This window comes from Panulirus ornatus, chromosome 40 (genome assembly GCF_036320965.1).
Source record: "Panulirus ornatus isolate Po-2019 chromosome 40, ASM3632096v1, whole genome shotgun sequence".
Taxonomy (NCBI): domain Eukaryota; kingdom Metazoa; phylum Arthropoda; class Malacostraca; order Decapoda; family Palinuridae; genus Panulirus; species Panulirus ornatus.
Window position 1 is genome coordinate 5702632 of NC_092263.1, and position 17404 is coordinate 5720035.

Genomic DNA, 17404 nt, shown 5'->3' on the forward strand with positions numbered 1-17404 from the left:
CCCACACTGCTCTTCCCCAATCTGATGCTCTGTACATGCCTTCACCCTCTCAATCAATACCCTCCCATATAATTTACCAGGAATACTCAACAAACTTATACCTCAGTAATTTGAGCACTCACTCTTATCCCCTTTGCCTTTGTACAATAGCACTATGCAAGCATTCCGCCAATCCTCAGGCACCTCACCATGAATCATACATACATTAAATAACCTTAACAACCAGTCAACAATACAGTCACCCCCCTTTTTTTAATAAATTCCACTGCAATGCCATCCAAACCTGCTGCTTTGCCGGCTTTCATCTTCCGTAAAGATTTTACTACCTCTTCTCTATTTACCAAATAATTTTCCCTAACCCTCTCACTTTGCACACCACCTCGACCAAGACACCCCACATCTGCCACTCTATCATCAAACACATTCAACAAACCTTCAAAATACTCACTCCATCTCCTACTCACATCACCACTACTTGTTATCACCTCCCCATTAGCCCCCTTCACTGAAGTTCCCATTTGCTCCCTTGTCTTACGCACTTTATTTACCTCCTTCCAAAACATCTTTTCATTCTCCCTGAAATTTAATGATACTCTCTCACCCCAACTCTCATTTGCCCTCTTTTTCACCTATTGCACCTTTCTCTTGACCTCCAGCCTCTTTCTTTCATACCTTTATATATATATATATATATATATATATATATATATATATATATATATATATATATATATATATATATATATATATATATTATATTTTAACTTTCTAAAAGGGGAAACAGAAGAGTAAGTCACGCGGGGAGTGCTCATCCTCCTCGAAGGCTCAGATTGGGGTGTCTAAATGTGTGTGGATGTAACCAAGAGGAGAAAAAAGGAGAGATAGGTAGCATGTTTGAGGTAAGGAACCTGGATCTTTTGATTCTGAGTGAAACGAAGCTCAAGGGTAATTGGGAAAGTGGTTTGGGAATGTCTTGGGGAGTAAAGTCAGGGGTTAGTGAGAGGACAAGAGCAGGGGAAGGAGTAGCACTACTCCTGAAACAGGAGCTGTGGGAGTATGTGATAGAGTGTAAGAAAGTAAACTCTAGATCGATATGGGTAAAACTGGAAGTGGATGGGGAAAGATGGGTGATTATTGGTGCATATGCACCTGGGCATGAGAAAAAAGATCATGAGAGGCAAGTGTTTTGGGAGCAGCTGAGTGAGTGTGTTAGTCGTTTTGATGCACGAGACCGGGTTATAGTGATGGGTGATTTGAATGCAAAGGTGAGTAATGTGGCAGTTGAGGGAATAATTGGTATACATTGGGTGTTGAGTGTTGTAAATAGAAATGGTGATGAGCTTGTAGATTTATGTGCTGAAAAAGGACTGGTGACTGGGAATACTTCGTTTAAAAAGAGAGATATACATAAGTATACGTATGTAAGTAGGAGAGATGGCTAGAGAGCGTTATTGGATTACGTGTTGATAGTCGAGCGAAAGAGAGACTTTTGGATGTTAATGTGCTGAGAGGTGCAACTGGAGGGATGTCTGATCATTATCTTGTGGAGGCGAAGGTGAAGATTTGTAGAGGTTTTTAGAAAAGAAGAGAGAATGTTGGGGTGAAGAGAGTGGTGAGAGTAAGTGAGCTTGGGATGGAGACCTGTGTGAGGAAGTACCAAGAGAAACTGAGTAGAGAATGGAAAAAGGTGAGAACTAAGGAGGTAAGGGGAGTGGGGGAGGAATGGGATGTATTTAGGGAAGCAGTGATGTATTGCGCAAAATATGCTTGTGGCATGAGAAGCGTGGAAGGTGGGCAGATTAGAAAGGGTAGTGAGTGGTGAGATGAAGAAGTAAGATTATTAGTGAAAGAGAAGAGAGAGGTATTTGGACGATTTTTGCAGGGAAATAATGCAAATGACTGGGACATGTATAAAAGAAAGAGACAGGAGGTCAAGAGAGAGAGGCAAGAGGTGAAAAAGAGGGCAAATGAGAGTTGGGATGAGAGTGTATCATTTAATTTTAGGGAGAACAAAAAGATGTTTTGGAAGGAGGTAAATAAAGTGCTGAAGACAAGGGAACAAATGGGAACATCAGTGAAGTGGGCTAATGGGGAGGTGATAACAAGTACTGGTGGTGGAAGAAGGATATGGAGTGAGTATTTTGAAGGTTTGTTGAATGTGTTTGATGATAGAGTGGCAGATATAGGGTGTTTTGGTCGAGGTTGTGTGCAAAGTGAAAGTGTTAGGGGGAATGACTTGGTAAACAGAGAGGAGGTAGTAGAAGCTTTACGGAAGATGAAAGCCGGCAAGGCAACGGTTTTGGATGGTATTGCAGTGGAATTTATTAAAAAAGGGGGTGACTGTATTGTTGACTGGTTGGTAAGGTTATTTAATGTATGTATGACTCATGGTAAGGTGCTTGAGGATTGGCGGAATGCTTGCATAGTGCCATTGTACAAAGGCGAAGGGGACAAGAGTGAGTGCTCAAATTACAGAGGTATAAGTTTGTTGAGTATTCCTGGTAAACTATATGGGAGGGTATTGATTGAGAGGGTGAAGGCATGTACAGCGCATCAGATTGGGGAAGAGCAGTGTGGTTTCAGAAGTGGTAGAGCATGTGTGGATTAGGTGTTTGCTTTGAAGAATGTATGTGAGAAATACTTAGAAAAACAAATGGATTTGTATGTAGCATTTCTGGATCTGGAGAAGGCATATGATAGAGTTGATAGAGATGCTCTGTGGAAGGTATTAAGAATATGTGGTGTGGGAGGCAAGTTGTTAAAAGCAGTGAAAAGTTTTTATCGAGGATGTAAGGCATGTGTACGTGTAGGAAGAGAGGAAAGCGATTGGTTCTCAGTGAATGTAAGTTTACGGCAGGTGTGTGTGATGTCTCCATGGTTGTTTTATTTGTTTATGGATGGGGTTGTTAGGGAGGTGAATGCAAGAGTTTTGGAAAGAGGGGCAAGTATGCAGTCTGTTGTGGATGAGAGAGCTTGGGAAGTGAGTCAGTTGTTGTTCGCTGATGATACAGCGCTGGTGGCTGATTCGTGTGAGAAACTACAGAAGCTGGTGACTGAGTTTGGTAATGTGTGTGAAAGAAGAAAGTTAAGAGTAAATGTGAATTAGAGGGAGGTTATTAGATACAGTAGGGTTGAAGGACAAGTCAATTGGGAGGTAAGTTTTAATGGAGAATAACTGTAGGAAGTGAATTGTTTTAGATATTTGGGAGTGGATTTGGCAGCGGATGGAACCATGGAAGCGGAAATGAATCATAGGGTGGGGGAGGGGGCAAAAGTTCTGGGAGCGTTGAAGAATGTGTGGAAGTCGAGAACATTTTCTCGGAAAGCAAAAATGGGTATGTTTGAAGAAATAGTGGTTCCAACAATGTCTTAACATTGTTGGAATGACCTGTGACTCGCTTCCGCTTCCATGTTTCCATCCGATGCCAAGTCCACTCCCAGATATCTAAAACTCTTCTCTTCCTCCAGTTTTTCTCCATTCAAACTTACCTCCTAAGTAACTTGTCCCTCAACCCTACTGAACCTAATAACCTTGCTCTTATTCACATTTACTTTAAGCTTTCTTCTTTCGCACACTTTACCAAACTCAGTCACCAACTTCTGCTCTTTATCAGCCACCAGCACTGTATCCTCAGCGAACAACAGACTAGCTTCCCAAGCCTTGACACCCACAGCAGACTGCATACTTGCCCCTCTCTCCAAAACTCTTGCTTTCATCTCCCTAACACTTACCCCTAATCCATAAACAAATTAAACAACCATGGAGACATCACGCACCCCTGCCGCAAACCGACATTCACTGGGAACCAATCACTTTCCTGTCTTCCTACTCGCACACATGCCTTACAATCTCGATATAAACTTTCACTGCTTCAAGCAACTTACCTCCCACATCGTATACTCTTAATACCTTCCACAGAGCATCTCTATCAGCTCTATCATATGCCTTCTCTAGATCCATAAGTGCTACATACAAATCCCTCTGTTTTTCAAAGCATTTCTCACATACATTCTTCAAAGTAAGCACCTGATCCACACATCTTCTACCAGTTGTGAACCCACACTGCTCTTCCCCAATCTGATGCTCTGTACATGCCTTCACCCTCTCAATCAATACCCTCCCATATAATATCCCAGGAATTATCGACAAACTTATGACTGTGTAATTTGAAAACACACCTTTATCCCCTTTGCTTTTGTCCAGTGGCACTATGCATGCTTTCACCAATCTTCTGGCACTGCACCATGATCCATACATACATTAAATATCCTTACCAACCAATCAACATTACAGTCACCCAATATTTACTTTTCTCCCTGTACTTAAGGAGCAATTATATCATGGTATCTCTCATTTCATTCATTTGGTAACTCCTAGTGTATCGCAACACCTCCATGTTATTGTACAACCTCATTCACATTACGCAGTGTATGCTGACTCAATATATATAACCATGATACGTTACTCTCTGCACACTGCGTACGTAAGTCATTATATATTTCATGTCGTTACCTACAGCTCCTAATGTTTATTTACTGGCACATCTGCTGGACAGATCCGACATCCTTCCGTTCCTGGACCGCGTGACGTACCTCTGCCTGGGAGATGTGGTCTACACGGGATCAACCAGGCATATGATAGATTACTTCAGAAGTATTGGGTTTCCCTGCCCGGAGCTGGAGAACCCGCTTATGTATTACTGTGAGTAACGTGACACTGGGTTTGCTACTGTGGGTAATCTGACACTGTGTTACAAGGAGGGTGATTTCTGCTTGTGTTACCCTGCGTAATGACCTATTTAAACTGTACAGGGAGGAGCTAACATTCATTTTCTGGACTATTCTTTGATATTTAGTTTCGTATTCCATTCATCCACTATTCTCGTATTATGAAAATACTTCTTTACATCTTTTTCATTTAACAAGGTTTTTGTTTATATTCATGTTCTGGTCTCTGGTTGCTCTTTTCCTACATCTCGTAAAGAGCTGTTCAGCGTCCAAGTCAGTAATCTCTTTAAAAACTTCAATGTTGTAATCAGGTCACCTCTCACTGCTCTCTTCCAGAGTAGACAAATAAAAACCTCCAGCCTTTCACCGTCGCTCAGCTTTCTTCATTCTGGTACCATCTCTGTTGCCCTTTTCTAGGCCTTCTCTATTAGCTGTTGTGTTTCTTTAGGTGTGGTGATCAAACTTGAAAAAAATATTCTAGTTTTTGATTTATGTAAGACATGAACAGCTTACTATTGATCTTTTTTTTTTCTTTTTTTTTTTTTTGCTTTGTCGCTGTCTCCCGCGTTAGCGAGGTAGCGCAAGGAAACAGACGAAAGAAATGGCCCAACCCACCCCCAAACACATGTATGTACATACACGTCCACACACGCAAATATACATACCTACACAGCTTTCCATGGTTTACCCCAGACGCTTCACATGCCCTGATTCAATCCACTGACAGCACGTCAACCCCGGTATACCACATCGATCCAATTCACTCTATTCCTTGCCTTCCTTTCACCCTCCTGCATGTTCAGGCCCCGATCACACAAAATCTTTTTCACTCCATCTTTCCACCTCCAATTTGGTCTCCCACTTCTCCTCGTTCCCTCCACCTCCGACACATATATCCTCTTGGTCAATCTTTCATCACTCATTCTCTCCATGTGCCCAAACCATTTCAAAACACCCTCTTCTGCTCTCTCAACCACGCTCTTTTTATTTCCACACATCTCTCTTACCCTTACGTTACTTGCTCGATCAAACCACCTCACACCACACATTGTCCTCAAACATCTCATTTCCAGCACTTCCACCCTCCTGCGCACAACTCTATCCATAGCCCACGCCTCGCAACCATACAACATTGTTGGAACCACTATTCCTTCAAACATACCCATTTTTGCTTTCCGAGATAATGTTCTCGACTTCCACACATTCTTCAAGGCTCCCAGAATTTTCGCCCCCTCCCCCACCCTATGATCCACTTCCGCTTCCATGGTTCCATCCGCTGCCAGATCCACTCCCAGATATCTAAAACACTTTACTTCCTCCAGTTTTTCTCCATTCAAACTTACCTCCCAATTGACTTGACCCTCAACCCTACTGTACCTAATAACCTTGCTCTTATTCACATTTACTCTTAACTTTCTTCTTTCACACACTTTACCAAACTCAGTCACCAGCTTCTGCAGTTTCTCACATGAATCAGCCACCAGCGCTGTATCATCAGCGAACAACAACTGACTCGCTACCCAAGCTCTCTCCTCCAGAACAGACTTCATATTTGCCCCTCTTTCCAGGACTCTTGCATTTACCTCCCTAACAACCCCATCCATAAACAAATTAAACAACCATGGAGACATCACACACCCCTGCCGCAAACCTACATTCACTGAGAACCAATCACTTTCCTCTCTTCCTACACGTACACATGCCTTACATCCTCGATAAAAACTTTTCACTGCTTCTAACAACTTGCCTCCCACACCATATATTCTCAATACCTTCCACAGAGCATCTCTATCAACTCTGTCATATGCCTTCTCCAGATCCATAAATGCTACATAAAAATCCATTTGCTTTTCTAAGTATTTCTCACATACATTCTTCAAAGCAAACACCTGATCCACACATCCTCTACCACTTCTGAAACCACACTGCTCTTCCCCAATCTGATGCTCTGTACATGCCTTCACCCTCTCAATCAATACCCTCCCATACAATTTACCAGGAATACTCAACAAACTTATACCTCTGAAATTTGAGCACTCACTCTTATCCCCTTTGTCTTTGAACAATGGCACTATGCAGGCATTCCGCCAATCCTCAGGCACCTCACCATGAGTCATACATACATTAAATAACCTTACACCAGTCAATAATACAGTCATCCCCTTTTTTTAACAAATTCCACTGCAATACCATCCAAACCTGCTGCCTTGCCGGATTTCATCTTCCGCAAAGCTTTTACTACCTCTTCTCTGTTTACCAAATCATTTTCCATAACCCTCTCACTTTGCACACCACCTCGACCAAAACACCCTATATCTGCCACTCTATCATCAAACACATTCAACAAACCTTCAAAATACTCACTCAATCTCCTTCTCACATCACCACTACTTGTTATCACCTCCCCATTTGCGCCCTTCACTGAAGTTCCCATTTGCTCCCTTGTCTTACGCACTTTATTTACCTCCTTCCAGAACATCTTTTTATTCTCCCTAAAATTTAATGATACTCTCTCATCCCAACTCTCATTTGTCCTCTTTTTCACCTCTTGCACCTTTCTCTTGACCTCCTGTCTCTTTCTTTTATACATCTCCCACTCAATTGCATTTTTTCCCAGCAAAAATCGTCCAAATGCCTCTCTCTTCTCTTTCACTAATAATCTTACTTTTTCATCCCACCACTCACTACCCTTTCTAATCAACCCACCTCCCAATCTTCTCATGCCAGAAGCATCTTTTGCGCAATCCATCACTGATTCCCTAAATACATCCCATTCCTCCCCAACTCCCCTTACTTCCATTGTTCTCACTTTTTTCCATTCTGTACTCAGTCTCTCCTGGTACTTCCTCACACAAGTCTCCTTCCCAAGCTCACTTACTCTTACCACCCTCTTCACCCCAACATTCACTCTTCTTTTCTGAAAACCTCTACAAATCTTCACCTTAGCCTCCACAAGATAATGATCAGACATCCCTCCAGTTGCACCTCTCAGCACATTAACATTCAAAAGTCTCTCTTTCGCGCGCCTGTCAATTAACACGTAATCCAATAACGCTCTCTGGCCATCTCTCCTACTTACATACGTATACTTATGTATATCTCGCTTTTTAAACCAGGTATTCCCAATCACCAGTCCTTTTTCAGCACATAAATCCACAAGCTCTTCACCATTTCCATTTACAACACTGAACACTCCATGTATACCAATTATTCCCTCAACTGCCACATTACTCACCTTTGCATTCAAATCACCCATCACTATAACCCGGTCTCGTGCATCAAAACCACTAACACACTCATTCAGCTGCTCCCAAAACACTTGCCTCTCATGATCTTTCTTCTCATGCCCAGGTGCATATGCACCAATAATCTCCCATCTCTCTCCATCAACTTTCAGTTTTACTCATATTAATCGAGAATTTACTTTCCTACATTCTATCACATACTCCCACAACTCCTGTTTCATTGATATTTGCCAGAAAACATTTTGTGTCCTTAACTATTCTCTTAATGTGGCACTCCGGTTAGGGGATGATGTCCACTCCCAAAGCCTTTTCACACACAGGATCATAAAGCTTGTTTCCTGCGTGGTAAGAATTGTGCTGATGTCTTTCGCTTTGCTCCATCCTCATTACATTTGCCCGGTTTGAATTTCATCAACCATGCATCGGACCAACTTTGGAACTGGTTCCTTGTAAGTTGACGCAATCTTCCTTGCTATTCACTTCCCTCATGAACAATGCATCATCTGCAGACATATAGGAGTCCATACCATCATTTAAGTCGTTTGCACAGACAAAGAAGATTTATGATCCTAGAAAAGAATCCTGTGTCACTCCGGTGATCACCTCGACCCATCTGGAGATATGCGTCCTTGATTCCCTTCTGCTGCGATTTATCCGTTGAATGAGGTTTTCCCTAATTCCTGCTACCGTGTGCGTTCAATGCTCTCTAGCAATCCAGCTATAAACATTCCACCCAGCCTTCCCTTTTATCCAGGACTGGTGCTCACTCTCTCATGGAAATCTAAGAGGTTTGTTACACACGACCTCATTTCCCTAAAACCCTGCTCTCTCTCACTTAGGTAAATTTTCCTACGTAGAAAATCACATGCATGTTTTCTAATCATCTTTTCCGGAACCTTATAATATCACACTCGTAAGTGAGACAAATCTGTTGTTTAGAGCCTGTGTCCGGTCTCTCGTTATAGACAGGTATGACATTTTGTCTTTTTCCATTCCCTTGTCACTGTCTTTCATCAGCGGCATTTTGAACAGCGTTTCAACAAGTTTATCAAGCGTGTCATTTCCCATTTTCACAACATATTGTATAATAACATTAGGACCAGGTGCCTTGTGTTGGTTAATACCATTTGGTAGTGTTAATGTCTTGATATTTCAATGTCTTCTCAAACCTCGTCCTCGTGGTGTTGGAGCTGTAGTGTCTTTCACTGCGAGAACCAATGAACATGTTCCTCACATATCCATAGAATATCCACAACAATTCTTCCCTCAGAATACTGTACCCTGATTACTTGTACTATAACTTAAAAGTGACTTTATTGAATTTATGCTAAAGTTTTAAATTTTCTCCGGCTGTGTCTACATAATTCTTTATAAAGTATATTTGCTCTTCCTTTCTCATAATGGTGTATTTGTTCCTTACTCTACATATTATACCTAGCCGGAGTGTTGTCTATATCCTGGTGTACTTGTTCTATATCTGGCTGGCTGGCTGGAGTGTTGTTTATATGTTTCTCTATCGCGCATCTAAACTTACTTTACTACTTGGCTCACCTTAATAAACATCTCTCTCATCTTTTGTTTACTATTTGCTTTGTGGTCCTACTCCTTCATGACAAATTTCACAGAACGTTTCTACCACTGAGTTGCCGACCTGTATTTCCATGTCAGGTTACCATAGACGATATTGAGGTTTATGTAGTTTCTACGATCACACATCTATTGTCTATTCCATCTATTCGCTTTTGGTGTCCTCATAATATTAATAAATTTGAGCATCACTTTTCTTGTTGGTTTACATATAATATTCTCGATATCGTGCTAGTATTTGTGAAGTTGGTATAATTATGTATCATTCCCTGTTGTTCTAGAGAACTAATGACATGTTAGTGCAGGAAAGGTTCATGTACACACATTAAGAACTTGCCTCCATGACTCGCTATCTCCATGAGCATTCAGATTCTCCCAGTCTAACCAGTACCATCCCTGGAGAGTGTGTGTGTGACTGCTTCATATACCATCTTGATTGTCATCATTAGTTCTCGATTGTAGAGTTTTGAAGGATCATACAATATTGATATTACTATGTACTTCTTCCCTACAGTTGCTACTCCCATTATTATGTATGGTCTAGTTGGGTTTCTTCCACAGTTTCTCTATCCATCAGGCTCTCTCTCTCTCTCTCTCTCTCTCTCTCTCTCTCTCTCTCTCTCTCTCTCTCTCTCTCTCTCTCTCTCTCTCTCTCTCTCTCTCTCTCTTTCTCTCTCCCCCCCCCTCTCTCTCTCTCTCTCTCTCTCTCTCTCTCTCTCTCTCTCTCTCTCTCTCTCTCTCTCTCTCTCCCTTTGATTTATTCCATCGAATTCCACCTTGTCTACATGTTTCTTGACATTTAGAAATACCTCTTGGCCTGATGACTTCAAGTGCTAGGTAACCATAACTGGTCGCCACTTACGTCTTCATCGTAAAATAACAATAAGACCATGCTTGATCATAGACCATATCAGACCATGCTTGATCATAGACCATATCAGACCATGCTTGATCATAGACCATATCAGAACATGCTTGATCATAGACCATATCAGACCATGCTTGATCATAGACCATATCAGACCATGCTTGATCATAGACCATATCAGACCATGCTTGATCATAGACCATATCAGACCATGCTTGATCATAGACCATATCAGACCATGCTTGATCATAGACCATATCAGACCATGCTTGATCATAGACCATATCAGACCATGCTTGATCATAGACCATATCAGACCATGCTTGATCATAGACCATATCAGACCATGCTTGATCATAGACCATATCAGACCAACCTGAATGTCAAGCTTTATAACAATACTTGCATTTGTCAGTGGATGGATATTGCCAAGGTCGTAATTCCTGTATAATTCTTTGCCTAGGTAAGAGCCTCTGTTTATCATCTGTGTTGGCAATGCTGTTGGTGTCACAGTGAGGCGTCAGGTACCGTTGGTGGCAATAATGAACATTACCACCACATGAAGGTAACGTTGGTGGCAATAATGAACATTACCAACACATGAAGGTAACGTTGGTGGCAATAATGAACATTACCACCACATGAAGGTAACATTGGTGGCAGTAATGAACATTACCAACACATGAAGGTAACGTTGGTGGCAGTAATGAACATTACCAACACATGAAGGTAACGTTGGTGGCAGTAATGAACATTACCAACACATGAAGGTAACGTTGGTGGCAGTAATGAACATTACCAACACATGAAGGTAACGTTGGTGGCAGTAATGAACATTACCAACACATGAAGGTAACGTTGGTGGCAGTAATGAACATTGCCACCACATGAAGGTAACGTTGGTGGCAGTAATGAACATTACCACCACATGAAGGTAACGTTGGTGGCAGTAATGAACATTACCAACACATGAAGGTAACGTTGGTGGCAGTAATGAACATTACCAACACATGAAGGTAACGTTGGTGGCAGTAATGAACATTGCCAACACATGAAGAGAATTTTCATCTTTACCTGACAGTATCATTGATACAATTTGCTTCCATGAAAATCAAATTTTATCAACTTAAAATTATTTATCATTTGTGTGTGTGTGTGTGTGTGTGTGTGTGTGTGTGTGTTTTATTAACCTTATAGACACGTACTGTAGAAAGTTTCTGGATTGATTATGATGTTGTTTACAGTGTGTTTGTCTACTGTGGATCGCCGTTCCAGAGAACGTTTCATAGACTCCAACAACCAGATCGCTGCTCTCGTGGAGAAGTTCAAGTTGGAAGGCGGACCATACCGCAAGTACTCAGGTCCGCCACCTGACTTGGATCATCTCGAACATAAAGTGCCTCTCTCCGCGTACGGAAGGCCAGGGGTCTTCTCCACCATGCTGGCCCTCCTGGGGTAAGTGTTGGTAGGCCAGGGGTCTTCTCCACCATGCTGGCCCTCCTGGGGTAAGTGTTGGTAGGCCAGGGATATAATCCACCTCCTGGGGTAAGTGTTGGTAGGCCAGGGATATAATCCACCTCCTGGGGCAAGTGTTGGTAGGCCAGGGATATAATCCACCTCCTGGGGCAGGTGTTGGTAGGCCAGGGATATAATCCACCTCCTGGGGCAAGTGTTGGTAGGCCAGGGATATAATCCACCTCCTGGGGTAAGTGTTGGTAGGCCAGGGATATAATCCACCTCCTGGGGCAAGTGTTGGTAGGCCAGGGATATAATCCACCTCCTGGGGCAAGTGTTGGTAGGCCAGGGATATAATCCACCTCCTGGGGCAAGTGTTGGTAGGCCAGGGATATAATCCACCTCCTGGGGCAGGTGTTGGTAGGCCAGGGATATAATCCACCTCCTGGGGCAGGTGTTGGTAGGCCAGGGATATAATCCACCTCCTGGGGTAAGAGATGATCAGTAAGAAGGAAGTGGGAGGTGTTGATGAGACTGAGAGTTTGAGAGAGTTTCAGAGTGGAGATAGCTGAGGTGAGAACAAGTGGCTAATAGAGGAGTCTGCTGAGAGGTTTCTTTCATAGGGAATGGGTTGAGCTAAGGTAACCTCCAAGCAAAAGGAAAAGTCTGGGCTATTACACCGACGAGAAACAGAGGCTAGCAAGGATTGATGCTAGCTCAGAGACACGCTTCCATATGCCATCTTGATCTCCTAGAGTTGGGAAGTACTTGCAGGAGACTGCAATATAGGAGATGTGGTGGAGGATTATAAGCAGAATCATCCAAAGTGGAGTTAGTAGGAAAATAAAGTGCTGAAAAGCGAGGCTTTATCAGTTGGACAATAAGCTACTGAGTGTTGAGGTTCACAGGAGAGAGGAGGAAGGATTGATCTAGAGAGGTTGTTTTTCTCTTAAGAACTAAAAAGATTTGTTACTAAAAGTCTAGTAAGCGCATTTAATATTTATAAAGGCGTGCTCTACTTTACGAGGAAGACCTCCGAATTGATTCTTAGCAAGTATGAGAGCGAATGCAATAGAGCAAGAGCGATTAAACGGTAATATTCTACGGCAGCACAACACAGGGTAGCCCGACCATAAAAGCTGTTCCCACACTACGGTGTGTCAAGGATGATTGTTACCATTCCACCCCCTCACCGATGTTGCCATTTGTTCTCTTGTTTTTCTGAGTCTATGAATTTTCTTCTAAAACATCTTTTCAATCTCCCTGAAGTTTACTGATACTCGATCAACCTAACTATTATTTTTCCCTCTCACCCACAGCACCTTCCTCTTGTGTATCTCCAAACCACTCGGACTCCTCTCTTGTAGGAACACACATGTACCTCTCTTTTCTCTTTTAATTTTATCTTCTTCATCCCACTATTCAGTACCGTTTCTCACTCGTCCACCTCTCATCTGCATGCAACATCTCTCGCACGTGTAAACGCTATTTCTCTAAACTCCTCCACTCCTCACGTACTCTCCTTATTTCGCTTACTCTCACTTTTTGGTACTCTCTGCTTATTCTCTCTTGGTATCTCTTCACACAAGCCTCTTTTCCATGTTCATTCATTTTCACAATCCTCTTCCTACCTGTTTAATTACCTCAGACGAATATTTCATGAAATATAAAAGGACTAAAGATAAGGAAGTGAGGAGAGACTAGGAACCTTAATCTAACAGTTCTGAAGGAGGTGAAAATATGTCTTTTATAAATGATCGGGTTGTAACTAGCTGTCTGAAAAGGTCAAGAGCTTCAGAACTCTACCAGTGGTCACAAAGACATATGAGACGCGTGCCGAGTGTTACGTGATCCAGTTAATAGTAGACACACATGAACACTCACTTCTGGGGAACAGAAATCATAGTAAATGGATGAGGGAACGAAGTGCCACGTATGGCAAATGGGTCAACTTTTGAGTGAGGTCAGACTGGGAGAGTTTAGAATTCCTTTGAACTGTTTCAGGAAGTACGTTTATGTAAATCTTTCCTAGATGTGAGAACAGTTTTCCATACTAGGGGTAACCATTCCTTCATGTACTCAGGGTAGCTATTTAGAAGAAAAAAAATGGCATATAAACAGGATTCCCATGTTTTTGAGCCAGGCTTAGCTGTTTGTGGTAGTTCCAGATTGTTATTATGATAACTATGTTTACCGTGATGAATAGCGGCATTGAAGAGCAACCAGAGCAGGTACGTGGCTGTCAAGTGTCTTTAAAGGAGAAATGGGGCTCTAGTAACATGAAAATAAGGAAGATGCTCTTGCTCAACAAGCAAGTTCTGTCCTAATTCGTTTACAGACGACTAGTAAGACAATAATGATAAGACGAAACGCAGATCAAGTTGTTGGGAAAACGTAAGTGAGGAGTGAGTGAATGAGAGGACATGGTTACCTGATGAGGAAAGGATGTCATTAACACATAGTGGTAAAAACGTAGGAGACGAGAGAGAACCTTGAGGGACACCGGTGTTGATACGGAGTTGAGAAGCAGCTGATCCATCAACAGGCATGGTGATGATCCAGTCGGAGAGGATAGGAGACAATGACGGAGTAAACCTGATTATTCATTTATAATCCTTTTTAGCCATGCACCTATTAACCAAGGCTCTGTTTAACTAAGTCTTTACTTAGCTATAATTTTTAATTAGTTCTACTCAGTGAAGTTACTATATATGTTTAACTAAGTCTTTACTTAGCTATAATTTTTAATTAGTTCTACTCAGTTAAGTTACTATATATGTTTAACTAAGTCTTTACTTAGCTATAATTTTTAATTAGTTCTACTCAGTGAAGTTACTATATATGTTTAACTAAGTCTTTACTTAGCTATAATTTTTAATTAGTTCTACTCAGTGAAGTTACTATATATGTTTAACTAAGTCTTTACTTAGCTATAATTTTTAATTAGTTCTACTCAGTGAAGTTACTATATATGTTTAACTAAGTCTTTACTTAGCTATAATTTTTAATTAGTTCTACTCAGTGAAGTTACTATATATGTTTAACTAAGTCTTTACTTAGCTATAATTTTTAATTAGTTCTACTCAGTGAAGTTACTATATATGTTTAACTAAGTCTTTACTTAGCTATAATTTTTAATTAGTTCTACTCAGTGAAGTTACTATATATGTTTAACTTTACTTAGCTATAATTTTTAATTAGTTCTACTCAGTGAAGTTACTATATATGTTTAACTAAGTCTTTACTTAGCTATAATTTTTAATTAGTTCTACTCAGTGAAGTTACTATATATGTTTAACTAAGTCTTTACCTAGGTATAATTTTTAATTAGTTCTACTCAGTGAAGTTACTATATATGTTTAAGTCTTTACTTAGCTATAATTTTTAATTAGTTCTACTCAGTTAAGTTACTATATATGTTTAACTAAGTCCTTACTTAGCTATAATTTTTAATTAGTGCTACTCAGTGAAGTTACTGTATATGTTTAACTAAGTCTTTACTTAGCTATAATTTTTAATTAGTTCTACTCAGTTAAGTTACTATATATGTTTAACTAAGTCTTTACTTAGCTATAATTTTTAATTAGTTCTACTCAGTGAAGTTACTATATATGTTTAACTAAGTCTTTACTTAGCTATAATTTTTAATTAGTTCTACTCAGTGAAGTTACTATATATGTTTAACTAAGTCTTTACTTAGCTATAATTTTTAATTAGTTCTACTCAGTTAAGTTACTATATATGTTTAACTAAGTCTTTACTTAGCTATAATTTTTAATTAGTTCTACTCAGTGAAGTTACTATATATGTTTAACTAAGTCTTTACTTAGCTATAATTTTTAATTAGTTCTACTCAGTTAAGTTCCCACATATGTTTAGCTATGAATGCCCTTGATTGCCTCCCTACAGGCGAGCCTACGTTATGATGTCCCCCTGCAGCTACGTGGGCCTACAGCAGTTCTTCTTCAGATTGTTAATGCTTCCTGCTTTCTTCTTCCTGCTGTGGAACTTTTACTATGATCTGGAGGTGAGAGGATCGTATTTCCAATTGTTTGTATGATGTCTTTTTTTTCCATATGGTCGTTTAATCATAATTATTTGTTTCTCTTTACTGGTACATTATGGTCAGCTTGTCTTTTGTATTAGTAAATATGGTATCAAGATTCACTTTCGTACTGTCCCTGTGACGTTAATTCATTGTATCACACATGTGTTGGGAGCAAGGCTAGTTGTTCTATGACGTATGTGTTGGTAACAAGGCTAGTTGCTTTATTACATATGTGTTGGTAGCAAGGTTGTTGTATTACATATTGTTGATAGGAAGGTTGGTTGTTGTATTACAATATGTTCGTAACAAGGCTAGCTATTGTATTACATGTGTGTTGGTAGCAAAGCTGTTTTTTGTATTACATATGTGTTGGTAGGAAGGATAGTTGCTGTATTACAATGTGTTGGTAGCAAGGCTAGTTGCTGTATTACAATGCGTTGGTAGCAAGGCTAGTTGCTGTATTACAATGTGTTGGTAGCAAGGCTAGTTGCTGTATTACAATGTGTTGGTAGCAAGGCTAGTTGCTGTATTACAATGTGTTGGTAGCAAGGCTAGTTGCTGTATTACAATGTGTTGGTAGCAAGGCTAGTTGCTGTATTACAATGTGTTGGTAGCAAGGCTAGTTGCTGTATTACAATGTGTTGGTAGCAAGGCTAGTTGCTGTATTACAATGTGTTGGTAGCAAGGCTAGTTGCTGTATTACAATGTGTTGGTAGCAAGGCTAGTTGCTGTATTACAATGTGTTGGTAGCAAGGCTAGTTGCTGTATTACAATGTGTTGGTAGCAAGGCTAGTTGCTGTATTACAATGTGTTGGTAGCAAGGCTAGTTGCTGTATTACAATGTGTTGGTAGCAAGGCTAGTTGCTGTATTACAATGTGTTGGTAGCAAGGCTAGTTGCTGTATTACAATGTGTTGGTAGCAAGGCTAGTTGCTGTATTACAATGTGTTGGTAGCAAGGCTAGTTGCTGTATTACAATGTGTTGGTAGCAAGGCTAGTTGCTGTATTACAATGTGTTGGTAGCAAGGCTAGTTGCTGTATTACAATGTGTTGGTAGCAAGGCTAGTTGCTGTATTACAATGTGTTGGTAGCAAGGCTAGTTGCTGTATTACAATGTGTTGGTAGCAAGGCTAGTTGCTGTATTACAATGTGTTGGTAGCAAGGCTAGTTGCTGTATTACAATGTGTTGGTAGCAAGGCTAGTTGCTGTATTACAATGTGTTGGTAGCAACGACGGTCGCAAAACACGGATTATGGCTCGCTTTATAAAGCCCTAAAGCAGAGTAACTCGAGTGATTGCGAACTTGAAGCCCCAGCTTCGTTGATTGATCATCCAGTACATATCAACCAACAGCTGAGAGTGGGAAGTTGTCCAGCTACGTTTGCTGGTACAGTAGGACAACAACCAAAGGGCAATCTTAGGACTAAAGCACAGCGGCAGCCTCCATCTCCTGACTGCAGTGCTCCGCTTCCTT

General features: G+C 40.8%; 1 protein-coding gene across 1 annotated transcript in view; it reads left to right on the plus strand.

Moving 5' to 3' along the window:
* The window catches only part of LOC139761333 (ATP-binding cassette sub-family G member 5), a 60874-nt gene that overhangs the window by 15806 nt on the left and 27664 nt on the right, over positions 1-17404 (plus strand). The window contains exons 6-8 of the mRNA XM_071685398.1: positions 4557-4702; positions 11673-11883; positions 15793-15910. Of these exons, the coding sequence (XP_071541499.1) occupies positions 4557-4702; positions 11673-11883; positions 15793-15910 (475 nt within the window). The remainder of the gene's footprint in view (positions 1-4556; positions 4703-11672; positions 11884-15792; positions 15911-17404) is intronic.